General features: G+C 35.9%; 2 protein-coding genes across 3 annotated transcripts in view; one reads left to right on the forward strand and one right to left on the reverse strand.

The window, feature by feature from the left end:
- The window catches only part of LOC149551135 (MUS308 and mammalian DNA polymerase-like protein), a 245,060-nt gene that overhangs the window by 148,310 nt on the left and 77,133 nt on the right, over positions 1 to 19,617 (forward strand). For both annotated transcript variants that reach the window (XM_089786704.1, XM_089786705.1), the window contains exons 16-17: positions 18,757 to 18,975; positions 19,160 to 19,277. In XM_089786704.1, the coding sequence (XP_089642830.1) occupies positions 18,757 to 18,975; positions 19,160 to 19,277 (337 nt within the window). The remainder of the gene's footprint in view (positions 1 to 18,756; positions 18,976 to 19,159; positions 19,278 to 19,617) is intronic.
- Positions 14,701 to 16,571, reverse strand: LOC149551136 (uncharacterized). The gene is made up of 2 exons (XM_089786702.1): positions 15,287 to 16,571; positions 14,701 to 15,179 (listed from the first exon to the last, which is right to left on the reverse strand). Exons 1-2 carry the CDS (start codon positions 15,671 to 15,673, stop codon positions 14,793 to 14,795), a joined length of 774 nt encoding a protein of 257 aa, XP_089642828.1. The 5' UTR covers positions 15,674 to 16,571; the 3' UTR covers positions 14,701 to 14,792.

Below are 19,617 nucleotides of genomic sequence, written 5' to 3' on the forward strand. Positions count from 1 at the left end.
TAGTGCCATCAACTGACACCTCACCACCTCATTACGGAGTTTGGAGTACAACTTAAGTACATTAATTTTATAACCGCACCCCTACGCATTTATAAAAACAAATATAGACACAACTCAACTATAAGAGGAACCCAATAAAGGCAGAGAAGAGATAATAGATAGATGCCAAACCTTTAAACTTAAGGAAACTAAGAAGAAAACTTAATCCAAAATATTAAAGAAAAAGCAAAGGTATACAAAGAGTAAATTGTGAAATTCTAATGAAAAATTAATCAATCTGGCTTTAACCTATCAACCAAAAATAACCGAAAGACTTAAGAATTCTATGAGTATATTAATTAACCTTAGATATGGACAGTTTTGATAAACAGAGGATTTCAATTTATGTTCTTTTTTGAAGCCTAACTACTAATAAATTCAATTGAGTTATGTAGTAGACAAGTTTATTTCGACATGATACAAACAAGCAAGACATCATATAAAACTGTGATGTGAGAAACAGGGAAGGCTCTTAAAAGGGGTGAATTATCAAGAACGGAATTTCCTTAATGGAAATGAGTATGCGTTTGTATTTGAATAAGCAAACTGGGGAACGCCCCTTTTAAGATGTAATCATTTTTTAGAGGACCATGGTCCCAGGCAAGAATTGAGGGTTTCTTGTTCCATTCTTTCCTACCAGCGCCCGTTTGAATGGAGACAATGTATTTTTAAGTTTTTTTATTATAATACAAGGGCTTAGGCCTTTTATTGAACAAAAAAATAAATAATTTTTTTGGATAAGTTAATCATGTAGTTATATATATTTTTGTGGTTTCTTCATTTAATCTTTATATTGTAATTCTTTTTATTGCTATATTTCTTCTTGGAAGGGGACATTAGATAAGAGCATTCACTGCATAGAAAATATTAGGTCTCGTGTTGACCAAATACTTAAAGGATCCAATTATGTCTGTAGAGAGTAGGATTTGCAAATTCTGAGTCAACTTTTGTTTCCTTCGATTTGTGCAAATTTGTTTCCATGGGTGTAGAGATGGGTGTGCATTCCATCATTCCAAACCTCTTCAGAACGTCAATAGTGTCCTTTCCTTGATTAAGAGTGGTGCTATCTGCCTCCTGCCAAACTTAGGATACCAAAATTTTCATTGGGTTGCTCTAAATTCCCTTAAAAGAAACGAATACGTGTTTGTATTTGAATAAGCAAACTGGGGAACACCCCTTTTAAGATGTAATCATTTTTTAGAGGACCCTGGTCCCAGGCAAGATTGGAGGGTTTCTTGCTCCATTCTTTCCTACTAGTGCCTGTTTGAATGGAGACAATATAATTTTTTAATTTTTAATTATAATACAAGGGCTTAGGCCTTTTTTGAGCGAAAAAATAAATTATTTTTTTGGATACTTTAATCATGTAGTTATATATTTGTATGGTTTCTTCACAATCTTTATATTGTAATTCTTTTTATTATTAGATTTCTTCTTGGAAAGGGACATTACGTAAGAGCATTCACTGCATAGCAAATATCAGGTCTCGTGTTGACCAAATACATCAAAGATCCAATTATCTGTTTGCAGAGAGTAGGATTTGCAAATTCCGAGTCAACTTTTGTTTCCTTTGATTTGTGCAAATTTGTTTCCATGGGTGTGCATTCCATCATTCGAAACCTCTTCAGCATGTCAATAGTGTACTTTCCTGGGAGATTAGGTGATCTTCTCCTGTAGCTAACATGCCATCAACATTTAAGCTTTTTTAAGTCCATGCAAACCTTCTTCAATCTACAAACATGTGATTCATACATTATGTATGACAAAGCCATTTAGGAATGCAGTCTTCACATCCATTTGATGGATTTTCCATCCCTTTGATGTTGCAATAGCAATTACGACTTCGAAATAAATATATATGGCAAGAGGGGTAAAAGTCTCTTCATAATCAATTCCCTCTTTCCGAGAGAAACCTTTGACAACATATCGGGCTTTGTGTTTCTCAATGTTACCATCTTCAACATGTTTGATCTTGAAGAACCATTTGATGATACGAAAAATTCTCCTTTGGGTCTTGGTATGATGTCCCATACACCATTTTCTACAATGGTCTAATACTCTTCTCACATAGCATCTTTCCATACTTTTGAGAGCTTCTTTGACATATGATGGTTATGTATTTATGATTTCACTCATCAAGGCAAGACAACTAGAGTATCTATGAGGTCTCTTGCTCTCGGTGCTGCATACTTCTCTTCTTCCTGAATCAGTTTCCTAGCCAAAAGTGGTTTCTTTCGATTATTGTTGGGTTCATCTAAGTGAGTAGTTTGAATTTCATTTTCAATTTCTTCAAGATTCTTCCTTTGAACCTCATGAACATGATCCTTTTCCATATCTTTGGGAGGATCTTGATCTTTTATCTCATGAGAGCTCTTGGATTTCTTGAAAGCAATGTCTTCCTCAAAATGACATCTTTGCTGAGTTCAATTGATTTTGATCCAGTTATCTATATGCTTTAGGCTTTTGATGTTTCAATGTATGCTACAAATACTCCTTTCTTGCTTGAGGGTTTTAACTTAGACCTCTTCTCTTTAGGCACATGAATGTAGACATGATAACCAAAGATTCTTAGTTGACTTATATCAAGTTTAATGTTAGTGAATGCTTCTTTTGGGGTTTTATTTTCTAGGAGTGAGTGAGGACTTTTGTTTTGCCCATCAACAACTATCCTAGAGGCTTCAACCCAAAATGAAGTTTCTATGTTTTTATCATACATAGCTCTAACAACTTCTACCATTGTCTTTTTCTTTCTTTCTGCCACCCTATTTTGTTGGTGAGTATAAGGTATAGTAAACTCCCTCTTAATTCCAACATTTGCACAACTCTTTAAAGATGTTTGAAGTTTATTCCCTCTACTAGAGCTTTGATTTTGTTGACCTTCATAAGGATTTCTTTGAATTCTTTACATTTACGAAAATATATCTAGGTTTTCCTAGAGAAACCATCTACAAAAATTATATAGTACAAGAGTTCTCCTGTAGAGGTTACCAACATGGGTCCACATAAATCATAATGAATTAGTTCTAATACACTTTTAAATTGCTAACACTATTTTGGAAAGTTCCTTTTTTATTGTTTCGTAGGGCACTGTACTGCCCCCTTCTTGAATAAATTTTTATAATAATATAGATATATACAAATCATTAATAAATATAAGTATTAGATCAATTTATTATTTTAATAAAAGATTATATTTCACCTATCGAATATAATTATAAGAATAATAATTAGATGATAATCATAAATTCAATAATTAAAATAAATAGAATCATTTATTATTAATACAATGAAATGAGATATAGCTTAATCGAATAAAATAGTGCTAAGAGATATTATTAAACATAATAAAATTATTAATAAAATAGTAATTGATAAATTATTAGATTATAGTTAAAAGGCCAAGTACTGAGCCATGAAGTTATTATCATTGTTAGTATAGACTCAGCGGTCAATACTAAGTCTGATTTGGACGAACTTATATTGTGTCTAAAGACTTCGCTAAGGCTCTGTTTGGTTCGTGGAATTTAAAAAACTTGGATTTCTACAAACCTTGGTTTAGCCAAATCAAGGATTTATATATCTTCATTCCAATTCTTGGAATTTTACTGAAACCGTTTGTTTCACTCGGAAGATGCGTGTGAAGACACATTTTTATGCGTAAGCTAGGAGTTGAAGGCAAATTTCAAAAAGTAGTCCAATCTATTGTTTTTACACTACTTAAAAAACAAAACCAGGTTTTGATTTTCAATTCCTACTTTTTTTAGGAAGTTGGAAAACCTAGTTTTGAGGCAAAATTGGAAGTCCCGTATGCTAATTCCATTTTGCAAATTTTGAAACAAATGCACAAATTTTCAAATCCGGGTTTTGAAAAAACCAATTCCTGTCATCTTCTAGGAACCAAACAGACCCTAAGGTAACCTAGCGCAATGTCTCCAAAGATGATTACAGATTCAATATCAACTATTTTAGACAGTCACATACATGTTATCATATACTATCTGAGCTCGACGCCCATTGGAGAAACACAGTGATTTAACATTGATAGACCAAGGCAAATGAAAGATTAACCAATAAAAATTAATCAATTCCATAAGTAGCAGGTACATCGATTTAACATATCCCATTGATCAAACATATAACTTATAAGATGAAGGGAACAAAAGAAGGGGGGAAACATGGAACGTGGAATAACGAATAAGGCAGATCAGAGGATGTAAAGGCCATTGAAAGGAAGAAAACCACTATCGAACGAGCTCCAGCTAGCATACAGGAATACAAGGTGGAACTTGAATCGAAGAGCAAGTAAATCTCCCCAACATGGATAACACTAATGACATCAATTCATAATGCAAAATCCAATCTCACAAGTGAAGCTTAGACAGTCGACGCAGATACAACTGTCTAGATATCATGAGACATAACAGAGACCCTTGGAAGGTATCAGAGAGGATAGCGGCGGTTAAGAACATATATACATGCTAATAGGAACATATTGGAATCACGAAAGGAGAAACACTCCACACGGACAATGACCAACATAGGAAAAACGAAGGAGGAAGATGGAATTAACTCCCTTAGCAAGAGCATCGTTGGACATAACATAGAAGAATTAGGCAACACATACCACCGTGGCATATATCTGTACATGATAGAGTTCATCCTCTCAATAACGAATTAGATTCTGAAGGAAACAACACTCAGAAAATCACCCCACAAATACGGGCATAAATTATGATCAAAGAAAGGAATTTCTAGAACCGTAATAGGTAGAACGAAGGAGAGGAAAAACATGTTAAAGACAGGTTATATCTAACCTACGTAATACCCATTATCTCTGGACAATGAATTGGCAACGATCTAAAGAAATGAATCTATCACAGAAGGGAAGAAAATATAGCACAAGGTTGACACATTCCAATCACCATATTAAGAACAATCAATGCACAATGGAAAACATCCGATGGAGCATCTCCTATATGAATAGATAGACATGCATGAACAAGTATAGGGTTTTGATCAGGCTTTCAAGAAAGAGTGAAACATAAAAAAATACTAATATGACCAATCCTAACTTACATCAGTGATCTCACCATAATAAGAGTATCTTACTTGAAATATACAGCTCTCTCCATCATCGAGGAAGTTAAAAAACCCAATTAGAAACCCACTTAGAATTGCAAGCACATAAATCTTGATTATAACTATAAGAATAGACAAAAATCTGAATTCTCAGACATAACTCTTATTATAGATAGAGGAATAATATTCCAGATTGAAGTGTATATAATTTGATCCTATATCAGTAATAGTATCTCTTAGAATTAAGAGAAATAAACAGATAAATAGAAGAGTCTACCATTAAGACATAAAAGAGATTCAAAATGTGAGGAAAACAAGAGATAGAACAAGTCAGCATTCACACCCTTGGAAAGACTTTAGAAGGAAATACTTAAACTCTTTATTGATAACAGTTAAGTGGAATAAGGGACATTACAGGCACAACCCTTGCATGTTCCTTCATGTGTTTGATTTAGTTTTGGCAAACCAATCACATTTTTTCTATTAAAGATACAACAAGAAATGGAGATTCCCTAATCTTCTGTGCGGAATTTCGTTTGATTTTGAAGTTTGGTGAATTAGGGCTTGAGTGGGATCAGTGCAAAGCTTGTAAAAACATCGATGTCTAATTCCTATATATGAGCCTTCTTGATGGTGGAGTTCTTTGGCCATGCTAGAACTTTGCCTTTCGTAAAGGTTATTCTCTACCATTTGTCTTCAAGTGCAGAAATGGAGACTAGATTCCTTTTTATTCTTGACACAAAGAATACTCCTGTGAGTTGAAGGGATATGCCCGCTTTCAAATTTATGGAACAAGTTTTGATTCCTTTGACTGCGTAGTTAAAATCATCCCCAATAGTTTCTTTTTCATCAGAATTTTCTACAAGAGTGTCTAGGTGCTCTCTAAATCTGGTGATATGATGTGAGGCTCCACTATCAATCACCTAGGTATTGGGTTTGTTTGAAACTTGGCTTGTTAAGGCTGAATAGAAAACAAGTTTCTTTGAATCATTATCCATTCTAGTTTTTCCAACATCAGCAAGGGAGGCTTGTTGTTTTGTCCTATCTTGACACTTAATGACATAAGTCCATACTTATCACATTTGAAACATTGTACTTGAGATATGTCCCTCCTCTTTTTAGAAGAGCCTTTTCGGTTGGTGCTTTTGTCCATCTTTCTCTTGTAGTTCCTCTTCTTTCCTTTATTATGAGAGTTAGAGTTCAAAACATGAATGTCTTCATTGATAATATTTTTTTTCACCCCCCTGATGATTAATCTGAATTCTTATTGAATACAATCCGTTTTTAACTAATTGAACTTGGAAAAGTTGAACATGCACTTATTCCTTGAGTAAATGATTCCCATGATGATGGGAGTCCATCTAGTGCCATCAATGTTATCTCCTTATTATCAATTTGATGATCAATTGAGAAAGTTGATCTCTCAATTCAGTGATCATCATAAAGTATGATGTGACAATTTTGACCTTATTCATCTTCACATGATGGAGTTGTCGTTCCAATGTGAGAGCACTGTTGGCATTGTCTATTTCATACATATCTTCTAGTGATTTGAACATTTGGTATGTTGTGTCACATTTTGATATTATTGGAACTATATGGTCCCTAACTGCATCCACAGTCATTTTACATAGCCTTTTTATTTCTCTTGATCCATTGAGTTTTCTCAGCATCATTGTTTGGTTCAAGTATGTTTACTTTTAGAAATGAATTTAGTTCATTTTTCTTCAAGATAAGCATAACCCTGAACTTCCATGATACACAGTTTGACATACCTTCAAGACGAACTTCAAATTTGATTCCACTTGTCATTATAGAGAATGGAATGTGATTTCTTTCTAAGTGCAAATTGGTAGTCTAGATAACGTGCTGTCTGAAATCTAATTGGATCTTCCTTAATTTTGCTCTGATACCATGTTGAAGTAGATTAGATTTATTGTTGAATAGGAATATAGATATCCTTTTAATCTTATTATCTCTTGAATGATGCTCTTACAAACTTATACTTCTTTGCAGGTTGCTGCTAGAAATAAGAGACAATGATATTCCGCAAGAAATGTAGATAAATCTGATACTGACAATACTTCAAGTATTACTGAATTTGGATCACAAATTTCTGAGTACAAGGAGAGATCGATCTCCAAATGACTTGCACTAATAAATTTCTGTACTTGTCATTGATCGATTGAATTTGAAATATATATATTTTTTTGATGAGATGTCTACTTATAGACAGGTCTCCACATATAGTCTATATACCATTTCCTAATTGGTATCTTAATCGAACCAATACTGACCGATTACTATAGCTAATACAACAAATGCAATTGAATACGAATCTAATATATAACTGATGCAATTTATCTTTATCAATTTACATTATCGATGACTGTAATTTATGTTCAATATTGATTAAATTGACACTGATTTAAATGTCACTAATAATGGTATTCAATATCAACTTAATGTAGAACAGTAAATACCGAATTGTACTTTGAAGAAATAACAGGAATGATAATCATTCATCGAGTTGATTAACATGAATGATAATTCAATTCTCATATAATCAATATAATGATTTATGATTTAATATTTAATTATGTATGTATGTATATCAATATACTCCATGTATATGGGTCTACATACATGGATATAATAGAATCATAGATCATTCTATTGATAATTATCATTATCTGACTGGAAATATCATTATTAACAGTTTTGATCCAGGTACCAAATGAATCTTGTTCTTATATAAATATCATAATGAAGCACCATGTATCTATTATCCTAAATCTAACTATGCATAATCTCGCAGGCAAACTGATTCTTGAAATATTCAACCAAAAGTTGAGACTACCAATCTGTTGAAATCTCACACAGAGAAAAGTGCAGCAATTGTAGACCTCCTAGAAAGTGCATTAGCAACAGCATTCTTTCTCCCCTTATCATAGTCAATGTCAAAATCATATGCTTGTATCTTGCTGACCCACTTGTCTTGGCACTCATTATGCCCTTTCTGCTCCAAAAAGTATTTCAAGTTGTTATGATCAGTCCTCATGAAAAACTTTGCACTTACCAAGTACTCACAAAACTTTGCCAATGCATGCATAATGGTGAGCATCTCCTTGTCATAGGTGGAATATTGTGTCTCATCATCCCTCAACTTCCTACTCTCATAGGTAATGGGATGACAACTGTGCATAAGAACCATGCAAATAGCCTCTTTTGATGTCACACTTTAACACTGAATTCTGAGAGAAATATGAAAGATCCAAAATTGAGCAAGTGTTCATGATGTGTTTGAGCCTATCAAATAAATGTGTTTCATTTAGAGGTGCCCTTTCATGTGAGATCTTTCAAAGGAGCTGCAAGTTGTGAATACCCTTTCACGAACCTCTTGTGGTATCCAAATAAGCTGTGGAAACCACGGAAGTGTAAAATGTTCCTAGATGCTGGCTAGTCAAGTATCAATTGAATCTTCTTTTGATGTGCCTTGACCCCATTAATACCAATCACATTCCCCAAGTATAAGATCTTTTAAAGTTCTGAGTGCAAGTTTGAAGATAAGTGCTGTGATGTGATTATCAACATTAGGAGCACTAACAATATTGTCTTAAAGGAGATGGTCACAAAGTGAATGCTCAAGAGAGAGAAACATTCACATCTGTATCAGATTGCCTAGTTGCAAGATGTCCACAAGGTCATGGCTAGTGAACAGTGGTTGGTTAAAATTCAAGATTGGAAGCTATCATGATGAGGTCATATGTGACATCATACCGATGGATGCATGCCATATGTTGCTAGAAAGGTCATGGTAGTACGATTGGCATGTTGTACATGATGGTCGTGCAAATACCTATTCTTTGACAAAAGATGGAGCTCCCCACAAGTTGAAACCCCTAATAAAAGAAGAATCAAAGGTAAGCAGTAGTGCTAGGGTATGTCTTGTTGATGGGAGAAAATTTCTGGATGAGTTATGCTTTAATACCTAGGGTGGCCAAAGAAGGTAGTAGAGAAGTTCTAGTAGAGGTTTGAAGTCTAAAAAATGAATTGAATGAGTTTCAAGATATTGTATTTGATAATGTTCTTGAGGGATTGCCACCAGTAAGGTAAATCAGTCATCAAATAGATCTAGTCCCTGGAGCCAGTTTTCTTAACAAGGTTGCTCATAGGATGACTTCTATTGAGACTGAGGAGTTGAATAGACAAGTTTAGGTTCTGTTGAGGAAAGGTCATTTTCGAGAGATCCTGAGTCCATGTGCAATACTTGCACTACTAACACCAAAGAGGGATGGAGAGTGGAGGATGTGTACATACTCTAGGGCCATAAATAAGATAACCATCAAATACAGATTTCGCCTACCAAGGATAGATGATCTTATGAATTGCTTGAGTGGAGCTCGATACTTCACAAAGATATATGTCAAGTGTGGCTATCACCAGGATTAGATCAAAGCTGGTGATGAATGGAAGATTGCATTCAAGACCAAGGAAGGTTTGTATGAGTTGTTAGTCATGCCCTTTGCACTAACCAGCGCACTAAACACCTTCATGTGGTTCATGAACGAGGCACTGAAGAAATTTATGTGAAAATTTGTTAGTGTAGTTTGATGATGTTCTGATTTTCAGCAACACACTAGGTGAACATTTGATGCATATTCATAGAGTCTTTTAGAATCTATAAGAGAAGAGAAACTTTTGATAAATTTGAAGAAATGTAGCTTTGTTAAAAGGGATTATCTTTTTGGGGTTTGTTGTCTCACTTGATGGTCTCAAAATGGAGCCAGAGAAGGTGAAGGTCATCCTAGAATGACTCATGAATGAGGTACTGAAGAAATTAATTGGAAAATTCGTTATGGTGTAGTATGATGATATTTTGATTTTCAGTAACGCACTAGATGAAGATTTGATGCATATTCATAGAGTCTTTGAGAAGCTAAGGGAAGAGAAACTAATGATGAATTTGAAGAAATGTAGCTTTGTCAAGAAGGATTTAGTCTTTTTGGGGTTTGTTGTCTTACTTGGTGGTCTTAAAATGGCCCAGATAAAGTGAAGGTCATCCAAGAATGGCCTACCATGAGATTTTCCACTGAGGTGAGGTCTTTCCATGGTTTGCCTAGTTTCTACAGGAAGTTCATTAGAAATTTTAGTAGTATCTGTGCACACCTAATTGAAACAATAAGGGGGGATATAAAATAGTTCAAATGGACTGCAGGAGCTGCAAGGAGTTTTGAATTACCAAAGAAGGTGACAAAGCAACCTATGTTAACACTCTCTGATTTTCACAAGGTGTTCTTGGTGGATTGCAATGCCAATGGTTGTTGTGCTATTGAAGCTGTATTGAGCCAATAAGGTAAGAGTATCACATATTTTAGTGAGAGATTAAATGATGCGAAGAGAAGGAATTTTGTTTGTGATCAAGAGTTCTATGCAATAGTTCAAGCATTGAAGAATTGAAGGCATTATCTGTTGCCAAAAGATTTTTTTTTGTATATGGATCATCAGGCATTACAATACCCAGCGTTAATTGAATCAAGGGCACTTGAAATGGGTATAGTTCTTGCCGAGCTACACATTTGTATTAAAACATAAAAGTGGACAATCCCATAGGGTTGCAGATGCATTAGTAGGAGGCAAATATTACTGTCAAAGATGCAGGTTAAAATGGCTGGGTTTATTGAACTCAAGCTTATGTACCCTATGGATCTTGACTTTATAGAGGCTTGGAAGGCTTACAAGGAACCTATTACCTTGTATAGGGCAAGGTGGCTGGACTGCATGATACAAGATGATATGTTATTGAAAGGGAGTCAACTAGGCATTTTGAGGTGTTCCATGAGGGAGAACTTGATTAAAGAGAAACATCGTGGGGGGTTTGCATAACAGTTTGGTCGAGATAAGACAATTGCCATTGTTAGTGAACGTTATTTTTTGCCTCAATTGTCACAGGATGTGAAGAAATTTGTGTAAGGTTTTCGAGTGTGTTCGACAACTAAAGAAGTTAGTTAGAATACGTGACCTATTGCTTGTTCCATCAAGGCCTTGGGAAGACATTAGTATGGATTTCGTTCTTGGGTTGCTTCACTTCATTAAGTCTTACTATTTATTGTTGTACATATATGATTCATATGATTTTTGCACGTTCCATGGATTTATCTGATAATATTATTTCCTCATCTATGTATATTGTCACTACCATGAATATCTCTATATTGTCTTTGCAGACTGACTTGGAAACTCTTAACATCTGTATGAATTTGCTTATATTGGCAGCTTCAGTACGCCCTCAATGTATTGTGATAGGATAATCAATTTATCTTCACTGTTCATTGCAAACTTATTGCTAAATATAATACTTCAGACTTGTATAAATGATGATTTGTAATTTCCATCGTGCTACACATTGTCGGTTTAGTTGTCATTCAAATGGGTGTTTTCACTAAAGTTCTTATTGCCACTAGTTGTTCATTTTTATCTTCCTTCCTCATATGATATCATCCTTCACAAATCTTGTTTGCCATTAATTAATGATGGAGAAGCTCACTTGAATATCTGCCAGTCCTGATGAAGTCTTCTTTCTAAACTTTATTTTTAGCTTCTTTTTCTTATTTAACTGTAATGTGTCTTCTTTTCTTTATATATGTAAACTCATAATATAACCTTTTCTTTAGTACCTTCACATAGTTAATCTTGAATTGATCAAATCATCATGCTATAGGCAACAACAATCTCATGTCTTCATTTGACATCAATGACAACATCTCAACAATCTTCTAAGTGCGTTTGACATCAATGACAATATTCCATCATCAACTTGGTCTTCCAAAGAGTATAGTTTGAGACCATGATACAAAGTTTGTTGGGTATTTTTGGAGAATGTTGTGGAAGAAGTTGAAGTTTGGTTTTGCACATGTCCCAAAAATTGATGGGCATACTTTAGTAAACAAAATTCTAGGTAATTTGTTGAGGTGCTTAGTAGGCAATAAGCCTAGGGGATGGGATTTGGTTCTAGCACAAGCAGAATTTGCTTACAATAATACTGTGAACATGAGTGCTGGTTGGTCACCATTCCAAATTATTTATGGGTTTAGTCCAAGGACTGCACTAGAATCGAGGAAGATGGGGCATGGAGGCAAGACTAGTTCTGAGGTAGAGGACTTTGTTGAACATATCAAGAACGTACATGAGAATGTGCATGAGCATATCACCATGATGAACATGCAGTATAAGGCTGGGGCAGATCAAAAGCGAAGGCAAAAGGAGTTGCAAGTTGGGGATTAGGTTATGGTGTACTTGAGAAAAGAACAATTCTAGTGGGTACCTACAATAAGCTAAAGATCAAGGCATTTGGGCTCTGCAAGATTTTGAAGAAAACTGATTTAGGGAATACATATGAGTTGGAGTTGCCTAATGGAATCCATATTTCTCTTGTTTTTAATTTTGCAGATTTAACAAAGTATCAAGAAGCTGGTATAGAGGAGGAATCAGTACTTGAGCAATGTCCAATTCCTATCTTTGAGAAGGAGGTTGGAGATATCCTGGATAGTTGTGAGGAGTACTAGAAAAAAAGTCAATGAGTACTTAGTGATGTGGAAAGGAGGACATAAAGGACTCGACCCAGTAGTCTAAGGAGGAGGTTGACCGTTTGGGTTGTTCTCAACCAAATCAGACGTAATAGGGTCACTTCTCAAGCTACCCTAGGTGTCTTATGCAGGAGCATCCAGTAGAGTAAGGGCAATCTTGTATCACCCAAGAATATGGCTAGAGATAGTTTCTATTTGACATGTTTGTGTTTCTGGATACCCATTTGGGCAAAATAGAGATTCCAACTCTTAGATTTCCATTGTTAATTTTTTTGGGTCAGTTTTTTGGCACATCTTGAGATACATGCAAATGCAAAAAAAAAGTTGTTTTGTTGGCAAGCTAGAATTATGAGGAATTGGAGGATGTGACTTTAGGAGAAGGTTGTAATTGAAATTTCAAGTGCTCCGAAAAAAGAATCTACTCAAAATGGTTCACTATTTGAATGTTGCAGTTTAAGTTGCCCAAAATACTTTTAGAAACCGTTCGGAGTTAGATTTGAGGAACTAAATGGCCTCGTTCAACCCTAAAAATTAGAGGATGGTTGTAGCTGGTCTATGGGACTATAGAGTGCTTAGAGAGCTTTCCAACAATGTAAGCGGTTTATCAATTAGAGTGCTGGATCAAAAGGTATTCTTTTCAAAAGTTGGACCACTTTTTCTGGAACCTTGTATTTTTACACTGACTTATATTTGAAATTCTATAAAAGTTGTTTTGGAACCGTTTGCTCAGATTCAAAATGTAAATCCTATTCTTATCCCTAAACCTAAGATAGGCTCTTTAAGGTCCATCTTTGAGGTGAAAAGATGTTTTTTGGTGGAGTTGTGTTAGTTTGTGGTGATTGATCAAGGAAGTAATGTAAATACTCCATAATTCCTTGGCGGGGTTCGGGGCTGGGCTGGGCCTTGTGCAGGGGTTTGGGGCAATTTTATCGATATTTTTGGGCCGACATGTTGTAACTACTTTTAACCCTAAGGCGGAAAAAATGCTTGTATAAATTGGCTTAGGGTTAGGGGTTTTTTATAAGGCATGATGCAAAAATTGCTTCTTGCTATTAAGGCCCTTAAGCTTATCAATTGATAATTAGGAGATAATTTCCACATCAAGTCAAATTTTATATTGCTATCACGATTTAATTGTGTAATTTTTGAGACAAACTCATTGACCCATAGTTCATGAGTGTTGATTCAACACGAATCCATCTCTCATGAGAATAAATGGAATACTTAGCACTCATTGGATTAGGTGATGCTCAGAAAGCTGAAGCACTTGAATTTCTCGGGAGGTCACCCATCCCATTAGTACTCCAGCTTGGGCGTGCTTGACTATAGAGTTCCCTTCATGGTTAAACCCACTCTGCTCGCAACCCTATTTGCAAAATCTTCACCAAGTGTTGTGCCTTGTGAACCATTCATTAGGAAGCCCCTTAAGCTCATTAGTTGATAAGTTGGAGATGATTTCCACAGCAAGTCAAATTGTGATATAGCTATCAGGATTTAACTGTATAATTTTTGAGTCAAACTCATTGACCCATGGTACATGAGTAGTGATTCAACTCGAATCAATCTCTCATGAGAATAGATGGAACACTCAGGACTCATTGGATCTAGGTGATGCTCACAGAGGTGAAGCACCGAGACTTCTCGAGAGGTCATCCATCCCAGTACTACTCCAGCTTGAGCGCACCTAACTACAAAGTTCCCTGCATGGTTAAACCCCTTAGTTGCCGATTCGTGACACGAATCCGATTCGAGCACGTGAATCGGATCCGTGGATTCGGGATTTTTTTTTTTTCCCAATTATGATTCGTGGAGGATTCGTGCATATATATATATATATATATATATACTAAAAAATAAGAGAAATATACATAATTCTAAAACTAAATCATTTGATAGTATGAATCTAGTATACTTGATCAATGACATTGATAATTAATCTATTTTCACGATTATAAAGAAAATCAACACATTCACATTGAATTACTGAAAGTGAAAGTTTGTAACATTCAAAATATAGATCATTAAACTTAAAGTTTATAACATGATTTACTCATAAAAGAGTCAAGAGTCAACACTAAAGTTTTTTATTTAATCATCAAATGGATTTTCAAGAAAATCCGCATCAGAGGGGTACTGGTGAGCTGCAAGTGCTGCATCTGTATCAGTAGAGGAACCCAAACCACTAGTAGTAGAGGGGATTGTTAACTCATAATCCTCCTCCTCATCATCCACATCAATCAAAGTGGATCTAGCAAGATCTCGGATGGTCATATCTAAATCAGGAGTCTCGGGTGCTACATCCCAAAGCTTTTCGGGCTCCTTCTTGTACTTAGGATCCTTCCGTGACAACAAGCGCAAATTGTTGTGAATGAACACAAGGTCTTCTGATTTTTTTGGAGCCAACCGGTTGCGTTTGATTGAGTGGATAAAGGAGTAAGTACTCCAGTTCCGCTCAGCGGCAGAAGAGCTGGCAACCTAAAGAGAAATAAAAAATTATCAATACAACAATCAAGATAAATAAATTAAGTAATAAATTCAAGGAATTGAGAATGTTAACCTTAAGCTTCATTTTACAAACTTACTTGGGATAGGACCTTTATGGCAAGAGGTTGGAGGTACGTGAAGGCTTGCCCATGAAGGTACCACCATTTGATGGCACCCATCCTGCTTTGGTCTGCTATGGCAATAGGGTCGAAATCCTCACCTGAGTTGAAAGCAGCAAATTCACTCCTCACAATTGCCCCAATCTCTGGATCTTGGAATATCTTAGCTAGTGCCCTCTTATACCCATCTGCAACCTCTGCATCTCTAAATGGTGGCACTCTACCTGGAAGGCGAAGCACATCTGCACTATAGTACCTGGGGATAACAAAAGACAATTGAACACTATCAAATATCAATAGCACAAACATTGGATAAAATAAGCACAAACATTTGATAAGAACTATAGTAATTCGGGGATAGAGCATATGCAAGGAGGTGCAAAGGTGTGGTCATCTTGTTCCATCGATGATGAACAATTTTTTCCACCTTCTTGTAAAGGGTGTCCTCAGGATCATTCTCCCTCCTCTGTATGACCTAAGATATGAAATAGGAATAATAATTATAATTAATGAATATGTCAATTTAAACTTTAGAATCTAGATATCTCTCAAATAAAAAATTGTTGTAAAAGAGCGTAAAACTTACCATTTTAATTTTTTCCAGCATACTATCCATGGAATCATAAATATCCCCAAAGCATGGCTCATCACTATATGCGAAGCGAAGCATTGCCATTATTGGATCGGTGATTTCCAACACATAACTCACAAGACCCCACCAATCCTCATCTAGTATCATTCTTCTCACATTTAAAGCCCTTGCTGTATTGGAATTCTTCCAAATGCCCCATTGGGGGCTAATGACCATATGCTTCAATGCTTCTTTTACCTTCACAAGTCGTCTCAAGACAATTGTGTGAGAGGTAAAGCGGGTTTCAGCAACCTAAGAACATGTTAAACTCAAGTTAGTAAAACATTTAAAAATTAAAACATGTTAATGTAAACAACAACAAAAATTAATAATTGTGGAATCCAATAATATTCAATTATATATTAAATATAAAAATTTACCTTCAATAACTCCAAGTCTGAGAAACTCCTAAAAATTGCTTGTGACATGTGGTGATTTGTCACAAACATTTGAATCTCTTCAGCTTCCTCATATATCCTTTTCACCCAATCTATTTCGGTGCCAATTGCTTTCATCACTAAATTGAGAGAGTGGACGGTGCATGGTGTCCAAAAGATATGATCATATCTAGACTCTACAATTATCCCTGCAGCCCTGCAAACTTTTGCATTGTCCGTGACCACTTGGACAACATTATCACGACTCACTGACTCTATGGCATCAATGAGAATGCGTGAAATAAATTCTGCATCTTTCACTTGCCCTTCACAATCAACTGCCTTCAAGAACATTGCCCCCTTAGGGCATACAGCAATAACATTGATCAATGGACGGTTTCTACAATCTTTCCAACCATCCGAAATAATAGACACACCCGATTGAACCCAAAAATCTCTTATTGGTTGAAGTTGAGCCTCTACATTTTTCCTCTCATCATGTAATATAGTAGTGCGCAACTTCTCATAACCAGGCGGTTTGTAACCATGGGGTGCATCATTTATTGCTTCCACCATCTCCCTAAAATAAGGTGATCTAGCAAAGTTAAATGAAACACCATTTGCAATTAAACAACGTCCAATTTTGTGATCAGCAATGTCTCTCTTTTCAATTTGGAATGCCCTATCTAGTGGGCCTCTCTTGCGGGTGAGTGGAGATGGGTCTTCATCTTCATCATTTGTAGTTGGCATAGGCAAAAAAGGATGTGTTCTTGTGTTTGTTTGATCAGATGATGGTGTTGGTATATTTGTTTTTTTGGAAGCACCACGTTTTGCTTTTGCAACTGCTCTATCAGCATCATCTTGCTCTTTTGCTAATGCTGCTATTTGTGCAGCTGGTAATCCCTTCTTATCACTACCTTGACACATGTGAATTCCTTCACCCGCAGGGCCCAAAAAATGTAGTTTCACTCGGGAATAGGAGCTTCTATGTTGTATGTTGCAAAAATTACATTTCCATATGTATGCCCCACCCCCAGGACATTGTGCAACTCTTGTTGTGTGTCTCCATAAAGGAGACCCCTTATCAATTTTGAAGCTTGGTGATGCAGCCCCACCCCCACCCACTGAGCCTTGACTACTCATTGTTCTATTCTTGCAATCTAGAAAAAAAAAGTGAAAGAAAACCATGCTTCACACTTGCACAAAAACTTGAAAATTTGGAAAACTAAAAATAAATCAATAATCTATGAAAGAATTCAAGGATATGGTTGAAATGCATACCTTAAACACTTCTTGCAAGGTATTTGAAGCTCCACAACCGATCTCCTTCGAATCCAAGCACTTTACTTCAAACTAGCAAGTATGAGAGAGCAAAATAGAGAGCAAATGAACTTGCATTGTGATTTAGAGGGTCGTTTTTAGGGTTTAGGGCCTTTAGGGCAAAAAAAAACATTAAAAAATGATAATGGGCCCACGTTTTTGCAAGTTCCTCTCTTATTGCAGTGGATTCACGCGGATCCGCGCGTAAATCCTGCCCGGATCCTCGAGGATCCACGCGCGGATCCGGATCTGAATCGGACCCGAGTCTGGATCCGGCCATTTCCAGGCGAATCCGGTAACTAAGTTAAACCCACTCTGCTTGCAACCCTATTTGCAAAATCTTCAACAAGTGTTGTTCGTTATGAACCATTCATTAGGAAGCCCCTTAAGCTCATCAATTGATAAATAGGAGATAATTTCCACAGCAAGTCAAATTGTGATATTGCTCTCCGGATTTAACTTTGTAATTTTTGAGTCAAACTCATTGACCCATGGTTCATGAGTAGTAATTCAACACGAATCCATCTTTCTTGAGAATAAATGGGACACTTAGCACTTATTGGATCTAGGCGATGCTCATAGAGGTGAAGCATTGGGACTTCCCGGGAGGTTACCCATCCCAGTACTACTCCAGCTTTAGTGCGCTTTACTACGGAGTTCCTTCCATTGTTAAACCTGCTCTGCTTGCAACCCAATTTGCAAAACCTTCACCAAGTGTTGTGCCCTATAAACCAGATCTGCTCAGCCAAGGGAGTTCTAGACAACTCCATTCTAAAACACCCAGACATTCTATCACTGGTTACAGGCAGAAGACTTTCATAATCTCAGTAATAGGATAATAAGATAGAAGCAAAAATATTCAATGATAAACACATTAAGCAGCAGCAATAAATACATGGCAAAAAGTGGCCAAGCAAAGGAACCACATAACTGAGCAACTGACATCTAAAAGATTGGTAAATAACTATGATGTAATAAAATAATATTTTAATATATGGTGGGGAAAATGACCCATAACACACAGATAACGTTTTCTCTGGGGCTTGGTGTTGAGGCTTGATATTTTTTTATATTAGCAGCGTTGTTGGCAGTATCAGTAAGTTTCTGCATTTGATTTACAGGAAGTGCCACTCAATGTTGTTTGTGAAGATTTCAAAGTTCCAAGAGGAATGATCCAGGCGTTGCAAGAAAGTGCTGGCAGATTTGCATCCATGATCACTGCTTTTTGCGAGAGGCTTGGTTGGCATGATTTAGAAGGTTTGGTTTCAAAATTTCAGAATCGTGTCTCTTTTGGTGTAAGAGCAGAGATTGTAGAACTTACTTCAATTCCATTTGTGAAGGTATGCATCAGATGTCCTACTAATTTATTATATGAAAATCAATTGCTGATAAATCCTTTTTTTTTCAATTTCTTTTACTGAACTTGTCGTGGACAGTATTGGAGTTCAATATAACATTACATGTCCATTACATGTTACAATTGTAGACAAATAAGAACAACTTTCGGTTTTGATGCTTTTACAGGCTGCTCGTGCTAGAGCCCTTTACAAGGCTGGCCTGCGTACTGCTCAAGCAGTTGCAGAAGCTTCCATCTTGGAACTTGTAAAGGCACTTTTTGAAGCTTCATCATGGGCTGCTCAAGGTAAAATTCACTTGTCAAACATGATCATATCAATTATACACTGTTGTGTGTTGGTTTTAATGTTGATAAATTAATATTATGAACTGGTTTATTTGTGAGTTTTTTTTTTTGATATGGTTATTATATGTTGCCTTCATTTGAATGCTATCAGATTTTAATGGTTTCTAATATATAACTTCACAAAAGAAATGTTGTTTCTCTGTATACTTTTCACCAGGTTTATTCTCTTTACTTGGAAACCATTTCCTTGGGACTATTCTAAGATTTTTACGCACTTTTAATTCTCAACTAAACAGCGTCCATGGACTTTCTGAATTTAAAATTGTTTTTGTTACTTCCT

This window comes from Cupressus sempervirens, chromosome 6, assembly GCF_028749045.1.
Source record: "Cupressus sempervirens isolate cs-2001-9-10 chromosome 6, ASM2874904v1, whole genome shotgun sequence".
Lineage (NCBI taxonomy): Eukaryota > Viridiplantae > Streptophyta > Pinopsida > Cupressales > Cupressaceae > Cupressus > Cupressus sempervirens.